The 19,842-nt window shown below is 42.9% G+C and overlaps 3 protein-coding genes across 5 annotated transcripts; 2 read left to right on the top strand and 1 right to left on the bottom strand.

Annotated features, from left to right (window-relative positions):
* The first annotated feature begins 537 nt into the window (after positions 1–537).
* Positions 538–8,930, top strand: sfxn5b (sideroflexin 5b). Its single transcript, XM_030368158.1, has 14 exons — positions 538–730; positions 3,044–3,112; positions 3,226–3,303; positions 3,496–3,522; positions 3,662–3,716; positions 3,860–3,885; positions 4,069–4,122; positions 4,259–4,315; positions 4,627–4,692; positions 5,157–5,247; positions 5,713–5,828; positions 7,074–7,159; positions 7,685–7,802; positions 8,182–8,930. The coding sequence occupies exons 1-14, from the start codon at positions 674–676 to the stop codon at positions 8,257–8,259; spliced, it is 978 nt and encodes a 325-aa protein (XP_030224018.1). The 5' UTR covers positions 538–673; the 3' UTR covers positions 8,260–8,930.
* A 1,374-nt stretch (positions 8,931–10,304) lies between these two features.
* On the bottom strand, positions 10,305–12,851 carry LOC115552249 (uncharacterized). 3 transcript variants are annotated; one of them, XM_030368160.1, is made up of 4 exons: positions 12,261–12,851; positions 11,577–11,749; positions 11,069–11,325; positions 10,305–10,844 (listed from the first exon to the last, which is right to left on the bottom strand). In XM_030368160.1, exons 1-4 carry the CDS (start codon positions 12,308–12,310, stop codon positions 10,464–10,466), a joined length of 861 nt encoding a protein of 286 aa, XP_030224020.1. In that variant the 5' UTR covers positions 12,311–12,851; the 3' UTR covers positions 10,305–10,463. The 3 variants fall into 3 exon arrangements, with proteins under 3 accessions (XP_030224020.1, XP_030224021.1, XP_030224019.1); XM_030368161.1 differs by having other exon boundaries at positions 12,359–12,844; XM_030368159.1 differs by having other exon boundaries at positions 12,122–12,373.
* Positions 12,852–13,191: 340 nt separating this feature from the next.
* On the top strand, positions 13,192–19,256 carry smyd5 (SMYD family member 5). Its single transcript, XM_030368156.1, has 13 exons — positions 13,192–13,325; positions 13,652–13,760; positions 14,200–14,339; positions 14,822–14,943; positions 15,035–15,104; positions 15,456–15,560; positions 15,774–15,836; positions 17,062–17,132; positions 17,287–17,393; positions 17,605–17,661; positions 17,762–17,856; positions 18,189–18,259; positions 18,870–19,256. Exons 1-13 carry the CDS (start codon positions 13,233–13,235, stop codon positions 19,012–19,014), a joined length of 1,248 nt encoding a protein of 415 aa, XP_030224016.1. The 5' UTR covers positions 13,192–13,232; the 3' UTR covers positions 19,015–19,256.
* Positions 19,257–19,842: the final 586 nt, after the last annotated feature.

The raw sequence follows: 19,842 nt of genomic DNA, 5'->3' as shown, positions 1-19,842 counted from the left end.
CTCTCATAATTTTGTTACCAATACTTTAGTGGAGAATTCATCATTAAAGTTTTGGAATTAGTTGGTAAGTAATAACGTTGTATCTCCTCTTGGGGGCCCTGTTACTAGTATCCCCTTACGCAGTCACAACAGCACCCTCTGCAGGACGTAAGAGGAAACGGTTGTCTTGGCTACCCTGCTCTTTATATCATCCCTCTATCTTTGTATCGATCTTTCAGTTGCATATTGGCAGGTTTTTCTTTTGGCAAACACCCCAAAACAAATGACATCGTTGATTTGTCGCCAAATCAACGATGACGCCATGTTGTCGTCATTTAAGCACATCTCACCAGTACCCTGACTTATTTTGTCTGCATGTGCACATTGCACAAGCCAATCAGCATTGCGTACTAAGCATCAGTATGCCTAATTAAAGTCTTAATTTGTTTTCCAGTGCATCAACTGTTTCTCTTGCAATCAAAGCCAGCGTATAAATACGAACTGTTATGCAACTCCATCCCCCCTATTGGCTCTTCGGGGCGGCGATGTCCTATGTTGTCTGACTTAATCTAAAAACTACACATCCCGATAGACGCTGCGCCTCGCTGCTCGACTACTTTTACAGGAGCTGTAGTTCAACTCCACTCCAATCTGTCCATGATTCGCCTCATTAACACATAGATAATTTGGTGTCATGACGGAGCCAGGCGTGTATCCTGCTTTTCAGCTTGGGAAACCGCAACATGACCAGGTAATTCCTTTTTAAACTTTCATTTGCATGCATTGTTATAGTATTGTGTTTTATTCTGCACACCTAAAAAACACCCTGCGCTCCTGGGTGCTCCGAGAAGCGATGCTGAGTGGCGAAAGTTGCCTTTGACGCGCGGTATAACCGCCCTGTTTCTGGGTCTCCACGAGGAATGAGAACTTTAAAGTGACAATCCGTCCATAGCGGTCCTTCCTCTTGCTGGGATGGCGATAAAGACACAAGAGAAAGGATTCTCTTTATGCGATGTGTTCGTGGATATGTCCACGTTGCCCCCTCCACTGATTGACATTTTCCCCTCATTCAAGCACAATAACACTTCACAGCGGTCAGCGAGTTCACCACCAGTTCTCTTTATTCTGCAGGTCCTGTTGTTCATGTTTTTTTCCCCCGTCTACGATTTGTTGAAAATCGCCGTAGCTACTGTGTGCATGGGATTGTAATTAAAACCAGCCTGCAAGCAACCTGCTCTGAGGCTGCACTGGTAGACTTATGTAAAGCTATTATATTCCCTCTGAAAGGAATTCGATTTTGGCAACTTTAGGATAGAAACGACCTTAGGTCAAATGAACCAGGGAGCATACAAATATCCATTATTAAGGACAGGTGCAGTGCACATCATGTTCATGGCAATAATTGTTGTGATTAAACGATGGGGGATTATTTACCGGAGGTTAGGGTTAGTTAGTAATCACTTGTTGTTTATGTTATACTATAAAGTAGTAATATAGTGCTATAGCCTTGTAATTATAAATCTATATATTAAGGCTTGCTGATTTCCGCATGGTAGTGATTTCTGATTCCAACTCGTTCTCTGTCCAATATAATGATCAGACTCAGTCTAACCTAACCTACAACGGAATCCTTTTCATCTCAAACCCCCCCCCCCCCCCCCCCCCCCCCCCACACTAAGTGCATAAAGAGAAGATCTGTAACACGTGTGGTATGTGTATCTTCCTTCCCTCCTCAAGGCTTAATGGAGAGGCTGAGACAAGGCTCTCCTTGTTGTTGTATCCACCCTCAACCTAAAGCCCTGTGCCCGCGGTGTGCATGATGCTCCATCTACACCAAAGCCTCCAATTCTCTGGAGAGCTGGAACACATACATAATTAAAAGAGTCTGAGCACATGGATCTCTCTCTCTCTCTCTCTCTCTCTCTCTCTCTCTCTCTCTCTCTCTCTCTCTCTCTCTCTCTCTCTCTCTCTCTCTCTCTCTCTCTCTCTCTCTCTCTCTCTCTCTCTCTCCAATCTAATCTAATCTGAGGAGGCAGCATTGCAGTATGAGCAGAGCATATGGCCTGTGCAGACTGTGTGTAGGCCTTCAGACAGCGTTTCCTGTGACAGACTGCTGCCGAAGATAACCTGGAGACATTCAGGGTGCGACAGATGACAAATGTTCTTCTTTGCTCCGAAGCCAAAGAGTTCATTGCAGAGTTCGGGCTCATCAATAGAGTTTGGAGGGGTCATTTATAATGGGAATTGATTCAAGTTCAATTGATGACATGGCAGAACTCTCTTTCTCCTTGTCTGCACATTCCTACTGTTGGGTTTGCTGTAAACTCCTACTGTTGGGTTGACCATAGATTTCTACTGTTGGGTTGGCTGCACATTCCTACTATTGTGGCTGTATATTCATACTGTTGGGTTGGCTGTGGATACCTACTGTTGGGTTGGCTGTACATTCCCACTGTTGTGGCTGTACATTCCCGAGGTTGGGTTGGCTGTAGACTCCTACTGTTGGGTTTTACATCACTCATGGGGATCTGATGGAAGCCACTGCCTGTGTTTTAGCATGCTGATCTCGTCAACAAAAGGGAGGTGGGTGAGATGGGGGGGGGGGCCTTTGGCACACACTGCCATGGGGCCTTTTCAGAGTGTTGGCACACATAGTTCAGCTGGCATGTTCGCGTCCAAAGGAGCGAAGTTAAAAGGAAAATTATAAAGCCTGGCTGATGATTAATACAAGCATGGCTGGACGCTTGATTTCAAAACGCCACTATTTTTGCAACACTTTATCGAAAGATGGTTTCAAAGTGATAGTTAGTGAGTTATTTTTGACTGCAACAAAAAATATATTGGACCAGACTGATCTGAGGGGACTGTGCAGCACAGTGATGGGTCATTTATTTCCTCCATGACAAGCGGAATCTCATATGGATTGCTAGAGAAAACAAATCCTTAATAGTTTCAGTTAGCGGAAGGGGGGACCATGAAAAGAGAACCAATACTATTGAACAGAAATATTGATTTGGGGTGAGTTTACGACCATTCACCACCTACCATATTTTTCCCTCGACAGGGTTCGTTCCTCGGTCGCCTGAGGCACTTTGTGGACATCATAGACCCCAGCACGCTGTTAGTGTCTGAGGTACAGTCAGCATTTAAATGCATTGAATCTAATGTCTGTGTGATGTAATCTAGTTGATATTCCCTGTAGTCCTAAAACATTGAAGCCTGTTTTCTCCTTTTGCTTCTCCACAGGAACGGTTGCAAGAATGCATCAAACTCCTGGACGATTTCAAACATCACAGGCTTCCACCGGGAGTGTCCGACCAACAGGTCATCTTTCAGTCCTCATACCGTAATATTTAACTAGCGTGCGTGATAAAATGTGTCCCTGTAATCAAAGAGTTGGTCAATGGAGTCGACCATCTCGTTAATGTGGTCTCAAAATCTCATACATTGTCTCATTATGCAGCTAATGATTCATCCTTGTTGAACCATTATGTGTTTTTCCTTCTCCTCGGTCAGCTGTGGGAAGCACAAAAGGTCAAACAGGTTAGTGTGGTGAGAGTGGGTCCAGAGGTGACAGGCAGCAGGCTTTGTCTTGTGTGCTAGTTCTCGTAGCTGTGCGTTTAAATGACCTGCGCCCTTGCGGCGGGCAGCACGATGATGATGTCACACTCTTTGCACGCAGGCCATCATTCACCCTGACACGGGAGAGAAGATCTTCATGCCGTTCAGAATGTCAGGTATGACTTCAAATGAAGATCTTCCCCCCAAACGTGGACTTTTTTAGTTGTGTCTCAAACCATTCTGTCATAATCCTTCATGGTGAATATGGTTTTGTGGTTTGTGTGTTTGTTTGTTTGTTTTTGATTTTTTTACACTACAGGTTATGTACCATTCGGAACACCGATTGTGAGTCCTTTTTGTAGCCCATGAGATCTCATAAGCTTTCTGAATGCATAATTAAACTTTTCCACAAGTTGACTCCTCTATGCTGACGTCCATCTGCTCCGTGAATGCATTCAAATTATGTGCATTTATTTTCATTATTAGACTCAAGGGAGGTCATAATATTTAATATCACATTTTGTGTAGGTCATCGGCCTTCTCCTTCCAAATCAGACCGTGGTTTCTACCATAATTTGGCAGGTACAGTATACATCAATTCAGACATTATGCGGTTTAAAGATTGGAATGCAGTGAAGGCTTAAAGTATCACTTTGTAAGGTACCTACCAACCTTCCTTCTTTCCTTCTTTCCATCCTTCCTTCCTTGCATCCTTTAGTGGCTAAATCAGAGTCACAATGCCTGTGTGAACTATGCCAACCGCAATGCTACCAAGGTAGGGAAGGTTAAACCCACTCACTTCAACATCATCATCGTTTCAGGGTCACAATTACAAACTGAAAACGAATATTATTATCTAAAGTAGATTTGATTTGATTTATCGTCGTTATTTTTGTTTATGGGTTTTTTAGAATGCCAGAGTAACAATAAACAGAGTAAATATTTTTTTTTACCTGATATATTGCGCACATACAATTTATATTGCTCTACAAGTAAGTTGTGTTCTATATGATATGTATTTCACACATATATAATATATATAAATATATGATACATTTATATTATGCATTTGATATTGTTATCCAGCCGACGCCAACTGCTAAGTTTCTGCAAGGCTATGTGGGGGCTGTGACCAGTGCTGTCTCCATAGCAGTGAGTCCCTGCTCCTCATTAAGATGGTGCATTCCTCCCTTTACTGCCAGTTCACACCATTGGGTTTTTACATTTCAATTGCGCTTATCAGAAGGATTAATCCTAGTGGCAGTCTCATGGACAAATCGGTGGTGCATGTTCGGTTTTAAACTAGTTGTAGTGGTATTGCATACATATAATAATACATTTAATGTTAATAAAGAGGTTGTTAGAGTTCTACAGTAAAATTAACTGTTAATTAACATTATTTGTTAACTAAGGTATTAATTAACTGTAACCTATCCTAACCATAACCCTAACCCTTACCCTTACCATAACAACTATGCTAATACTGTATAGTAACGGTTACTGCTGCATTAACTAATGGTAATTAATGGATCATTAATGAACCCTAATTGTAAAATATTACCTATTAGTGTAATAGCAACTGATCAATGTTACCTAATTGGATATTTGCGCTGTAGGTTGGACTGAATGTGCTGATTCAGAAGGCCAACAAGTTGAGCCCATCCACCCGCATGATTATCCAGAGACTGGTCCCCTTCCCAGCTGTGGGTACGTACTGGTGTTCTGCTATGCACTGGGTCCACTGGTAGGACAGGGATTAAGACAGGGTTAGGGGGTTCGATTTCTACGAGGATCACCTTTTGCAGTCAAGGAGTATGTATGGACTGTATTCAAAGGTTATTTGGATGATATCATATCATCGTGTTAGAGTATGTTAAAGTATAACATCAGCAATTGGATACATTACAGCATGCACTCCCTATTGAACCCACAATTTGTAAGTAAAGTAAAATGGAGCATATCAAAAAAATAGCAGACCCAATATTCAGTATGAACCCAATCAAAGCATTTTAATACAACCACACATTTTAAATCACAAAACACATATGCTTAATGGCCTCCACAAAAAAAGAAGTTCCCATTGAGGTAAACAGACTCATAGTGATTCTCATTCATTAAAAGCACCAGCTTTGCCTTACGTGCTTCTCTAAGCCCATCTCTTCTGTCTCTCAGCCTGTGCAAACATCTGCAACGTGGGCCTCATGAGGCACAGCGAGCTGACCGAGGGCGTCGACGTGCTGGACGGCGACGGCAACGTGGTTGGATCGTCCAAAATCGCTGCTAAGCATGTGAGTGGGTGGCTGGTGCGACCGTGCCATAGGAAAGAAACACATTCCCTGTTTAAAGTTTTCTATATCGTTAGACTTGTAGCATAGTTGCCTCGGTCGTATTTTAAGGTTCATCTTGTATTTCAAGTCAAATAGATGATACAGATCGTGATAATGGAATGTAAAAAGCACTCTGGCTCAGGATATAGCCAATGAGGCACCGTGAATCAGCAGCGTTAGAAGAGTAGAGTAAGTTTGACCAAAATATGCCTATTAAGCAAACGATATATAGGCGGCGCTTTCATCCGAAGGGACTTACAATGTAGAGATACATGTCATGAGGTCCCAGGTAGGGTTAAGGTGTGCACACGGAGGATCAAACCCTTTATCTATGGGTCAAGAGTCAACCACCCCAGCCATTACACTATCTGCGACCTCCTACAATAATATGTTTAGACATATCTGTATTATCTCATTATCTCACTGGGCCATCTTCTCCATGCATGGGGAATCCATTAATTTGATGCGATTGATTCTATGTGGTTTGACATTAAAGAGCTAGGCTGTAGGTTCAGGCCTGTGCAATGCCACCGTATCACTACAACCATGCATCTTGTTCAACATTAAATTTTTACTACCATTTGTTCCTCTTCGGGCCATATCGATTTAAAGAGAAGCTCACAAATCTTGTTTGATTGATCCGTGCTTGGATGAGTTATATTGTTTCAGGATTCATGCCTCTAAGTACCATGAGTACCAAACCGGTCATTGATCGAACCATCGCCTGTACAACCATCGATCCGGGCTTGACTCAAACATCTGTTGATGGCAATATCATTTGTCAAACTGACTTCCTTGTAATGTTTCTGCTGAAGAGTATTTTTGCGTGAGAGCAAATTATACCGTAACGGATGCTTTAGTAAAGCCAGGAGAGACAGTTAAGACCACTAAGATTGGTATCGTCCTTAAAACATTCCACCAGACAACATACTGGACCTTTGGAACTGTTTTTAATCTGCACACAATCAGTAACTTATTTACCACTTGAAGTGTCTGCATGTCTTAACACAACCCAAATGAAGTTCTAAACAGAAAAATAAGGTTGGATTATGACTCTGGACAAAGCAATGATTGTGGTGAAAAAGGGACACTGCATATCTGCATGTGTTGCTGGGAATAAATCACATATACTGTATATCTCAACACATGTCTGTGCGTCGACCTACAACATGTGAATTCTCCTTGTGTTCCCCTGTCCTTCTTCAGGCCATCATGGAGACTGCCTTCACACGCGTGGTTCTGCCCATGCCCATCTTCGTGTTACCGCCCATCCTCATGTCCTACCTAGAGAAGTGAGTGTACAGATAGTGTCTGAATGTACCGTGCATGGTTATTTACCGATATGTGTCCTTATGTGTATGTAGATACAGTCTTAAAGGGCCAGTGTGTAGAATTTAGTGCCATCTAATGGAACAAACTACAACACAAACGACTCTTTATAGAGGTTTTGGCTTCATTTATTTTTGTCCTTTTTTTGTCTTTGCCCTTTAAAACGGCAATTGAGAGAATTTTTTTCCCTTAAGACTATGCACATCACTGACCCTGCTATTTTCACTCTAATGTTTTTGGTGTTCATTCACCAGAGGTCTAATCCAACATCAAGCTTGCCCCATCTGCAGATGGCATACTGAGCATTCCTCTAAGGAATAAATACACTCTTATAATTATTATTACTGCAGTCATAACCACGACAGATAGACAAACAAGCAAAGCCACTCCGCACCACAGCCTTGTAGTTGATTTTTCAACCATATTCCCATTTACACCGTACATCAATAAAATAAACCCTGAACAGATGAACTCCCGCGCTTCCACAGAATGCGGTTCCTACAGAACCACCGCAGACTGCGGCTCCCCATCCACAGCCTGGTGTGCCTGGCTACGTTCAGCCTCTCCCTGCCGCTGGCCATTAGCCTGTTTCCACAGATGTCTCAGGTAGGAAACACGTTCCGGGCTGTTCTTGTGCCGCTGAGTGAACCGCAGCGGCTGCTGCTGCTGTAACCGCTGACGAAGCAGCTCCCCTCTTCTGTGTGGAGAAACAGCTGGGATAGAATTCCAATTACATGCACTTGGCTTGACAAGTACACCTCTTGCCCAACCCCCACCCCCCCCGCGTGCCCCTTCCTCGTCCAACCCCAGATGTGTTCTTCCGCGACTAATTATGAGTCGCATCGATTTTCCACGGGGCCCCGGACGTCTCTTCTACCCAATGACAGCAGCTCAAAGATTGAAGAAAAAATATATTGAATCCCCGCTTGATTCGTGACGTTTTGTGTGCTTTGCGTGTTGTTTTTTTGTGTGCCTTTTTCCGCAGATCGAGGCTTCTCACCTTGAGCCGGAGATTGCCATGGCGACAGATTGCAGAGTGTTGACTTACAACAAGGGCTTATGATGAATGGTGTGTGTCGGAGAGTGGATGGCGGGGGAGTGAATGGGGCTGGCTGTGAATAATTGTCTCGGACAAAGCCCATCGGAACACAGGCCAAGGACCCTCTCGCTGAGGAACAGGGGAGTAGCTCACCACACACTAACTGTAACGCTAACACACGGTTCTGCCGGGGCCAATGGAATAACAAGACCACCACCGCCACCAAACCAAGCCTACTGTGAAACATCATTATTACTGTACGAGGACATAGCTAATATAAATCTCAGAAGATGTGTTTTATGTGTTACAGCCGTGTATGGATGTTTGTATACTTTTATGGTTTGAGCTTTTATGATATGATATATTTGACTAGATATCCACACACCAGGTTTTCTGAGCCCAATAATGTGAATATGTGAACTAACAACGCAAACACTTACATCGAGGTTGCAGGTATTTGTTTATCTTAAAGTATTCACTCGTGCATTTTCCTTGGAACCCAATTAGCGGGAGGGAATTTGTAGCTACAGTATTGACAGAGGAAAACCATAGCGATTTTCTGCACACAATACTAAATTTTCTCCCTTGTGCTACATGATTCTGATTAATTCATACTAAATGTTTGCTAACAAGTGACTTACAATAACTTTCTGTAATTTAAATTATGTAATAAATACCTTTGCTAAATACTTTCAGGACAGAGTGTTTCCTGGCTCTAATGATGCCACGGCAGTACCTAGGTGGGGGTGGGGGGAGTCCTTGGCCTTGTTGACCTTGCCTTGTCGGACTACTGTGTATTGTTCTCTCTTCGGCTAACACTTCCCTCTTCCCACTTGATTTGAAGCTGATATGGCCATACCCAGATAGTTCAGAATTTGTTTAATGATGGATATATAAAGACCACTATGTTTTCAATATGTAGTGTTCTGTGTTAAAAAATAAATGCATACTGTTTATGCAAAGGATAATTCAGTAAATCTACACAATTCAAATGAATGTTCTATTAATCAATCAATTAAGTTAACAATTGAGTGAACATGATATGCCATGTGATATTATATGCCACCTAACCCTATAGTGACATCAAAAAGAGTAATGAACCTTCTAACGCAGAATGATAACCCTTCTAGATAGAAACAAATATGAATTCTGCCGTTATAAATACATATTTGATTGCTTGAAGGAAGTTACAAAATACATTTTAAATAATAAAAAATACACAACAAAGCCCAAATGCTAGTTTCCATTGTGGTTCACTTGGGGGGCGGCCATAAGCAGCCTTAAAAAGAAGCAGATCTATTCCACTCGCTGCACTCCACCTAATTGAATCGACTCTTCCACACCGATAGCCGATGTAGTGAGTGGGGGAGAGAGAATGGAGGAGAGTGATGGGCTGGGACAGTGCGGTGGGACCCTAGGTGGACACTCACATGTTGTGATAAATAATAATAATACATTTAATTTAGAGGCGCCTTTCAAGACACCCAAGGTCACCTTACAGAGCATATAGTCATCATAAATCGTTTAAAAAAACAACAAGAAATTGTGGAAAAAATAAAAAAATAAACAATAAATAAAAAATAAATTAAACAAAAACAAGACAAAACAAAACAAACAAACAATCACGTTAGACGTTGTGTGCGAGTTTGAACAGGTGAGTTTTGATGATGCCACTAAGGCACAGAGAAGGGCAGATTTTCTGAAGGCTTGTAATGGCTAATCACGCTCACACTAGGGATTATAATAGGGGCCATTTAATTGAATGAGCTTTGTGTAAAATTTTACTAAAAGGGTCTCCTTTTCTCTCAACTGACAGTAATGTCATTTTTCCATTCCATCTTTGTTTTTGAGGCCTACCACTTAGTACTGCAATACTTAAAACCCTCTTTTCATTCCAGCCAGGACCCGTCCACTACTGCCCTGTTGTATAAAATCTCTCAAGACATGACCACCACCTCTTCTCCTTATCAATTGTGTGTTGCTTGTCAACAGTCTTCCAATATTGACAAGCAAGATGCCAATTAATACTTTGCAGTCAAGATGAAGCAAATATTTTTCAGAAATTCAGATGCTTTACTACAATGTCACTTTTTTATTTACAACAAAATCTGTTCAGATAAGGAACAATTATTGACATCAACATAACATCACCAGCATAATGTCGTCAGGGCACATCATTTTTAACAAATGTGAAACAAAAAGTGGTGCTGCCTTAATCCTCTCAATGTTCACATTGACGACTCACTAAGCAGTTTGAAGATCTTCAATTTCACATCGTTTTGCTTCTCAAGTGGAACCTTCTCCAGCATGTCGGCGACCACAAGCCCAAACCTCTCGCTTTCAGTGTTTTGGCGTCTCTGAGGAGCTCTTTTCGCCGCCGTTCCCCAGTCCCTCTTCACTAGGTCATCTTCATTGTGTTTTCTCCTCTTCTTCGGTCCTGGAATAGGGTAGGGAATGACCGCTGAAGAGTGTTCCACAGGAGTGGGAAAGGACGAGGGGTTTTGGAGGGCTGTGGTGCAGATGGAGCTGAGCTCTGATGCGTTGGACCAGGAAGATGATAACGCCTGGGGGATCATCACAAGCTGCAACCCTGATGCCTCCACAGCAACCTGGGAACACAAGAATGGGTTGATTTAAATACAATGTATCGCAGTGGAGTTACCCATACTACAATAGCAGTTATAGCAGCAAGCAGTTCCAAGGACAACATTTGTAAGCCCCAATAGCTTATTTAACCCAAATAGTGTTGAAAGTTGATTCCATCCAAATACTACATTCTGTCTAAGTACTTAATTTTAAAGGTTAATTCCGTCCAAATACTATTCAAACAGACCATTTGCAACTGTGCATTTGAGGTGGTGGGCGCAGGGAGAGGTGCTGGTGTTTGAGCTGGGGTGGTTTGATCTGGGTTGGCTAGGATGGTGGAAGCAGTTGGAGCTGGGATGGTTGTAGCTATTTTAAAGGGCCTCTTCTTGCACACAGACAGATGTTTACTGAAGTCCAGTTTACGTGACAGCATCGACTGGCAGTGGACGCAGTGGTAATGCAAACGTTGTCGACATTCCAACCCACATCTGTGAATGGTGTACCCTAAAAACATAACATAGAATTAGACTAACATAGAAGAGTGTAATTATTTTAGGATTGTTGTGTTTGAAAGTGGATGTTGTGAACACCTGCAATCAGAAACTAGTAGCTGGTCACCATAAACAAATCAGAGAGGGACTCGATTGCATTCATTGCTCCAAATGGAATTTAATATAACATCCAGGCAACCTTTCATGCATAGACCCATTGGATTTCTATTTGCATTTTTCCGAAAGAATGCTCGCAAACTTTACCTTCATGGAGAACAGCACGGTTGAAATGGCTCTCTAAATGAGTTCTGACCTTGCTGAGCTTTGTTGGTTTGAACACATTTGAGCTACAGAAGGGACAGTGGAAGTGATTGCAGCATGTGGTGCATTTTTCCAATTCGGGCAGGGACCTCCCTTCTTGGATTGAGACATTCATCCTGAAAAGGAGAGCCTAATTGATCAAATTGAACATTTTATGATCACTTATCTGACATAGATCAGTCCTAAGCCTAATGGACCCAAATACATTTAGATTCTTGTCCTGGATTGAGCTTATTGTGTCCATGACATCACTTGATAAAGGCTATACCAGACAAGACAGATCTAACATGTGGTAAGATGGTAACATTTAAATATAAGGTGGGAGATGGTTAAGTTTAGGTATTAGGTTAGAGATAGTAAGGTGTAGGGTCGTTTACGGTGTTTTTAGATATGGGTACCGTTAGGTTTAGGCTAGGTATTAGTATTGAGTTTTGTAAGTTTAGAGTTAGTTTAGGTATTAGGTTAGAAATGGTAATTTTAGGTATTACGTTAGAGATGGTCCCAGAACTGTGGTCCTGAAGTTGCAGCTTCCTCTATAAGGACCATGCTTCATATATTCGCATTTTCTTTTGCCGATTTGCTGAGGATTCAGTTTACATTTGCGATATATTATCGATGGAAGCTCACCTTCCCTTCGGCTTGCGAACGTTAACTTTGCTGTCCAATTCCTGACACATTGTTTTGTTTTTTAACGTTGAACAAATTTATTCACATTCAGTACTCACAGTCCAGAAATGCGGTCCCAGGACTACGGTCCTGAAATTGCAGCCTCCTCTATTGGAGGAACATTGGCATCGAGGTTAAACTCCATTTGTAAACAAAGAAGTTCTTCTGTATTGTGAAACTACATGAGTAGCTGTGCGTTTTCGAAACACTGCCCCTACAGTATGGAAATATAGCAGGGGTGCGTGCACATGTGTTTTTGTAAAAAATGCACAATATAAAATATGTTTTGCATGCATTTGCATAATGTTTCTTAAATGAATAACAAGGACCACTCCTCTACTTTAACAAACCAATCCAAATGTGCAACATGTTGCAACAGTCTGAGGTGTCTTTAGTTGTCCTGTAGAACCTCCTTTCTTGCCTTAATCAGGTTCCCCCTCTTGTTTTTTCCCTCAACTCTCCGTCTGTTTAACCTTCTACTCTTCGTTGTTGACCCTGGGGTAGTACTACATGATCTCTTCTTCGCCCGGCCAATTCATGTACAACTCCATTAGCAACAACAATCAAGTTCGTCTGAAGTGTGCCATCATAATTTATATGAGAAAACGTTCGTTCTCGCAACACTGACCCCTACCGTTTGGAATAATATAATTTCAGAGCAGTGTGTGCGTGTGTTTGTTTTTGTCTATAGTCCATGGTATGTTGCTCTTGTGGGGGAGGAATACTTGGTAGCCATGTGCAAACTGTTTGATGAAAGTTCGTCTATAACAGCGGAGGGAGACTCTTATGTGTTCAACTCTAATACAAAATAAACATTAAACTTTTCTGAACCCATTTGTTTTTTATTATCTGCCACTAGAGGGAGCCCTCTTTGCATTCTTTCTAACTCTACGTTGGTCCAGGGTTGAAAGGGAAAAGGTTACACAACTAAACATGGCTGCTCCCCAAGATGACATGTTTTCTCTCTGCGTGGATCCCGGCAAAGTTAGCAGTTGTGTGGAAGTCCGATTTATTGACAAGACCAAGGTAGACCCTCTCGCTGCTTGGCGGTGACTCGATTGACTAAATTGCCGTGCTTGAATTCGCTCTTAAATAAGACATTAGCTGTACATTAACAGATCCACGTGAGTGAGCCATGATGATATGATCTCACAGCAGACTGTCTGTCCATAGGATCTGATGGAGATTCCGATCAGAAGCAATATAGGATTGTATCCCTAAAGGATCTCTGGGTAGCGTGGCAGAGACTTTAGGTCTAGCTAGTTTCCATCCTGCAAATATTGTTTTGTCATGACTCGCTCTTGTGTTAATGTATTCTACAACCAAACTAATGAATAACTTCCACGTTGCAGGGGAAAGGCCTGTTTGCCAGGCGGAGCATCAAGAAAGGAGACACTATTTTTGTAGAACGTCCAGTTGTTTCATCTCAGTTCCTGTGGAATGCATTATATAAATATAGAGGTGAGTTCTCTTGCACATTGCAACAGTTTGCAAAGGACTCTAGCAGTTGGAACTATCATTAATGTGGTGGAAGGATATGTATTTCTGTACATTTGTTCTAATGTATAATATCATTTCCTTGATTTAAATGTGTATGTATTGCAGAAACACTATTTTCTACATAAATTGCATGGAGCCTAAATCAATACCGACTTTACTGATTTTAATCGAGTAGGACTGTACTGCAATCGGACCAAATAGGTTATATTACAACTGTCTTAATAATGGCCTGCAATCTTGCCTCTCTCTCTCTCTCTCTCTCTCTCTCTCTCTCTCTCTCTCTCTCTCTCTCTCTCTCTCTCTCTCTCTCTCTCTCTCTCTCTCGCACAATGGCTCTGTCTGACTGTCGTTCATTCTCTCTCACTCACCCTCTCCGTCTGTCTCTCCGTCTGTCTCTCAGCCTGTGAGTACTGCATGCGTGCTCTGGAGGGAGCGGAGGAGAATGCCAGGAGGCTCAGTGGGAAGCCGGGGCTCAGCCTGCCGTACCCGGAGCTGTGCCGGGTGCAGTCCGACCGCCAGCAGGCCTGCCCACACTGTCAGGTGAGCTCCTGGTTGCTTGGTTACACCAAATCATGGGAGGCATCGCTCAAAGCATGACTGTATGAAACGTGTGCATATTGCATATAGTTTCACTTGCAGTGAGTGTACACTTTGGGAATCCTATGGCAAACTGGTAGTTGGCTCGTTGTATACCTGCAAATGTATACCCACATTATAGAATAAAAATGTTTATGCATATGGCTTGAAATTAAAATGGACATTGCCCTATATTTCTACCAAGCAGATGTTACAGTGGAGTATTTAGTGGAATAGCACTGACTTCCTTGGTTATAACGGTTACCATAAAAAAAAAAGAATGACCTCCATATCCAAAGATAGGCTATGAAAACTGTGCCACGTCTGTAATGAAATAGTATTTGGAAGAGTGATGGGGACCGATTTAGGTTGTCTCTCCAGGTGCCCCATATAAGCCCTTTCTCTCATCAAAAAGGGAAATACAAGTTCTTTGTCTCCCCCTGCAGGTGATGTACTGTAGCAGCGAGTGCAGGCAAGCTGCGGCCGACCAATACCATCGGGCTCTGTGTTTAGGACCCTCCCATGAAGACCCAGACCATCCACTCAACAAACTTAAAGATGCCTGGAGGTTAATAAAGTCATGGCGTGCATCACTTTAGAGGATCTTCCAACTCTTTATTCATCATACCTTAACCTTGAGTCATTTCTGTGTTGTCCAGGAGTATGCATTACCCTCCTGAGTCCTCCAGCATCACGTTAATGGCAAGGATGGTGGCCCTTGTCAAGCAGGTGATTCTTTCACTATTGCTCATAGGTTCAACTTTATATCAGACTATTTTCCTGTAGTTCTCAATTTGGATGATCGCACAGAGTTGGTTTTAATAAAACCATTGATGGATGACACTCGTGTTACAAGATGATAAAAATGTGTATTGCAATCATTAGTTAGGACTAGATGGGTCCCTGTCATGCCCCCCCTCCCTGGATATACGTATCCCAGTCTGTAATGAGGGGTCCAGAGAAGTATAATAACCTATACAATAGAAACAATATGCATTGTTTTTTGAAAGCGTGTGACCATTGCACGTCAAATAGCCGATTTAGAAGTCAAGTATTGTGGATTATTTCAATGTTTCCCAGGCCAACGACAAAGGACGATGGCAGAAGCTCTTCTCGCAGTTCTGCAGTCGCACTGCAAACGAGGAAGAGGAAATCGCTCATAAGCTCCTTGGGGAGAAGTTTAAAGTGAGTGTCCTACTCCGCTTCAAGTGTCTAATTTGTACTGCTATTGTGTTTTTTAAAGCACGCCATTCAGATTTAACGTCCCTGTTTGGTATTCTCCTTCCTTAAAGCTATTGTCTTATATTCACCCATCAAGTTGCCTGTTGTAATTATGGCAGACTTCCAAATTGTAAATCATGTAAATGCTAATGCTTCTTTTGGTACATATTTCCAAAGGGGCAGCTGGCGTTGCTTCAGGGCTTCTTTTCAGCGGCACTTTACGAAGATCACCTCAGTCAAGTAAGTGATGATGGAGCCCATTGTTTGGGTTTGTCTTTTAGTAGTCTTACATTGGTATTGTAATAATAATGTGATTACAATTATATTTGATTATGTTTGATAAATACTAGGGCTGTCAAGCGATTAAAATATTTAATCACGATTAATCGCATTAATGGCATAGTTAACTCACAATTAATCGCGATTAATCATACATTTTTTTCTATGCTAAATATCCCTTTTATTCTTTGTCCCATTAATTTTTCTCATTTTAATGCTCTTATCAACATGGAGAAGTGCATCGGCTTGCTTTGTGCAAATGTTTTAACAACATTGGCATACTGATCAAAACAGGACGGTACAAAAAAAAAGCCTATAATGCAATTAAACGATGGACATACCAAGATATGCCTTGAACATAGCAGTCAGGCTACTGCTTCTTTGTTTTGAGCCCAATAAAAAAATAAATAAAAAAAAGTAAAAATAATAATTTGCGTTAATCGCGCGTTAAAAAAATGAACGCCGTTAAAATTGGTTTGCGTTAACGCCGTTTATAACGTGTTTAACTGACAGCTCTAGTATATACCAAAACAGGCATTCGATTTTCAGGTGTCATGAAGGAAGCTGACTGTTCTGACTCAGTCTTTTTATTCGTTATCTTAAATTTTCTGGAGTTATGTAGTTATTCAGAGATTATGACCCGATGTTCTGTTCTATTTGAAGTGTTATTTTAATCAATATGCCAAACATTTTAGGTCACTATTCTTAAAGAAATTTCTGATTGGTGGGGGGGGAATTGGGATGAAAGCTGCATAGCTTGTGTTTAAGTTCTGACAGCCTTTTTCTTAAGCTGAACATCTAAAACTGAGCAATTCAGTTTATCAAATAGCCAATTACAAAATCTATACTAACATACAAGTATTGTACAAGTATTCACAATGGTAATTCACGTTTGCCTACCACTACTGGCAGTGCTGCAGATATCATTTGGCTGTGGTCACAAACACAGAGCGTCAGAGAGTGCACATCAGTACACGAGAGTACAGCGCCAGCCTCCAACCAGCAGGGGGCCCCGCGAGAAAGCATTGGGGGGCCCTCATGTCCGCAGACATTGGGGTAGCGGGGAGAATACCAGAACGGCATCCGATATCGAGCAAAGCACTGAATTGTTACTCCTCTTTAGGAGGTCATGTGGCCCTTCATATAACATGTTTAAACTCTATGAGCCGCTCTCTTTGTGTTCCAGTGGTTTACCCCTGGGGGTTTCCGCTCCCTGTTCTCTCTGGTGGGGACCAATGGACAGGGCATCGGCACCAGGTGGGTCCTCCCTCTTTTTCTTCCATTTGCACCCGTTATATTATCAAAGGCTATTAATTATTTCATAATATTTTCTGTGATTGAAGTGCTGTAATTTGAGAAATTTGTTCAAATTGCCAGAGCAATTAGTAATAATGTCATATTTTTTGTCTAGCTCCCTGAGTCAATGGGTTCACGCCTGTGATGCACTTCAGCTTCCTGCCCAGCAGAGGGAGCAGTTGGACTCTTTTATCGACCAGCTGTACAAGGATATCGAGAAAGGTCAGGATTTATTTTCCCTCTCTTTAATATTCAGACTTGTCGGCCTCATCAGTGCTGATTTGTCACGGCTTTATTGAATTAGAAAAGGGGAAATGTGAAACAAGTGCATCGGTGCAATCGTTCACTGTGTGCGGCGTGTGTTGCCAGGGCTGTAATCTTGATAAAGGTCACTTCCTATTGCTTTATTATTTATTTTCTCCCCTGTCTGTAGAAACGGGAGATTTTCTGAACTGTGAGGGGTCTGGGCTTTTCCTGCTTCAAAGCTCATGTAAGTTCCGACATCTGAGGGCTTTGGGGGAGAAACCACACCAAACCACTCTGACCTGTAAAGACTCATTACTTGCATCATGTTCTCCTCACCCACTCAGGTAACCACAGCTGCATACCAAACGCAGAGGCCGCCTTCCCGGACAACAACTTCCTGCTTCACCTCAGTGCCCTTAGTGACGTCCAGCCCGGAGAGGTACATATATGCATTTGGGGGGTGGGGGGTATATTTGAGCCTAGATATAGGATTGTAGTCACATGGTATTCAAAACGGCGACAGACATTAAGAACAGCCCCCCCCCCCCCCCCCCCCCTCCCTTTCTGAATGCCATGCAGAAGGGCTTTGAATGACCAATGAAGCGCTGTCTAAGACATGCAGCGGTGGGTTACGGGAGGACATCTCTCTACAAGGGGATGCTGGGGGGAGGGCACTGCCAACCTACGACGCAACGCTTGAGATGTCGTGAGATGTGTTCTCCAGCCATGACAACTCGTTGTTCTCCCCCTCCCCATCCCCTCGGCCTGTAGGAGATCTGCATCAGCTACCTGGACTGCTGTCAGCGCGACCGCAGCCGACACAGTAGACACAAAACTCTGAGGTAAACAGACTCATCGATCCTGTGATCGAGTCGTTCCACCCATTTTACGTGTGTGTGTGTGTGTGTTTGTGTGTGTGTGTGTGTGTGTGTGTGTGTGTGTGTGTGTGTGTGTGTGTGTGTGTGTGTGTGTGTGTGTGTGTGTGTGTGTGTGTGTGTGTGTGTGTGTGTGTGTGTGTGTGTGTGTGTGTGAGAGACCCCATTAATCACCAAGCAGTCGATCCCGCCCATTGATTGTGCACTTTGGTTCCTCAGGGGGACAAGGGCTTGTTAAGATTGACAATTACTTCTCATGGGCAGGACGGGGGGGCAGAGGTTCACCACCATATCAACTATGGTGGGTGTATGGGCAGATGTGAGATTCCAGATCACTGATGGGAATGCATTTTATTAGTCTTATGGGAGGAGCAGCCAGGGGAATGGGCGTGTTGGAAGGGGCAGGGGGTGGGGGGGCTGCCAACGATGGTCCAAAAACATCTGATGTGATTTGCTCAGTCTCCGTGAAAGGACAAGATGTACGCTTATGCAACCCCTCTCTCTCTCTCCCTCTCTCTCTCTCTCTCTCTCCCTCCATCAACCTCTCTCCCCCTCTACCTCGCTCTCCCCCTCCCAGGGAGAACTATCTGTTCGTCTGCTCGTGCGCCAGGTGCACCTCCCAGGCCGACGAGGCTGACGTGACCTCGGAGGAGGAAGAGGAGGACGAGGCCGAAGGAGAGGCGGAGGGGGACGAGATGGAAGACGAGATGACGGATGTCTGATTCGGGAATACTGTTCGGGAATAAAAGATTAAAAAAGGAAAACAAAGGGAGCTGGAAGGAGAGACTTGACGCCTCCATTGGGAAGCCCTTGTGTGACCGGCATGATGTTTAGCCACCAGAACCACACACCCACGCGCAGGCTTTGAGCCAAAGCCCAACCCTGACCTCGATCTCCACAGCGCCACATCTGTCACAGTTGGTTGTGTGAACAATAAAACCAACATTCACACTAACCAGGTTCATTAACTTTTCTCGTCTTTTCTTCGTTTTTCGGTTATGTACTGAATCCTTTTCCAAGGAAATATTTTCAAAACAAACCATTCCAAATTACACTGCAATTTGATATCCGAAAATATAGCGTACTTTGGAGGGGTGTTTAATTGCTATTCAGGTGAAAAATGTAAGCGGTAATATTTTGTCCCCAGTTGTGAGTTTGATTGGCCATTACAAGCCATTTAAAAATCGAGCCCACTGAGTAGGCTGTTTCTCCTGTAGGCTGATCTATCCATAGTACATCTAGACTAGATGGACACGCCCACTTGTGATGTCACTCAGGCACAGTGAAGGGCAGATCTTCAAGCAGCTTGTATTGGCTAATTACGCTCACGCCTGGTGGCAAAATATCCCTCCTTTAAGCAAAGCTCGGGCTAAATCTGGTGTGAATCTAGTGAAGCACGTTTTTCACCAGCAATAGCTTACAAACGCCCCCACCTTAGCTGTTGGTTTGTAATCGACTATCTCGCCTCTATCTTTTATTGACAATATGACATCAGCTAGCCAATAATGATCGAATCCACTTCAGGGTGAATAATTAAGAGTTTTGTTTGC

This window comes from Gadus morhua, chromosome 10 (assembly GCF_902167405.1).
Source record: "Gadus morhua chromosome 10, gadMor3.0, whole genome shotgun sequence".
Classification (NCBI taxonomy): Eukaryota; Metazoa; Chordata; class Actinopteri; order Gadiformes; family Gadidae; genus Gadus; species Gadus morhua.
Note: the sequence above shows the minus strand (reverse complement) of the source record. Positions and strands in the feature narration are given on the sequence as shown.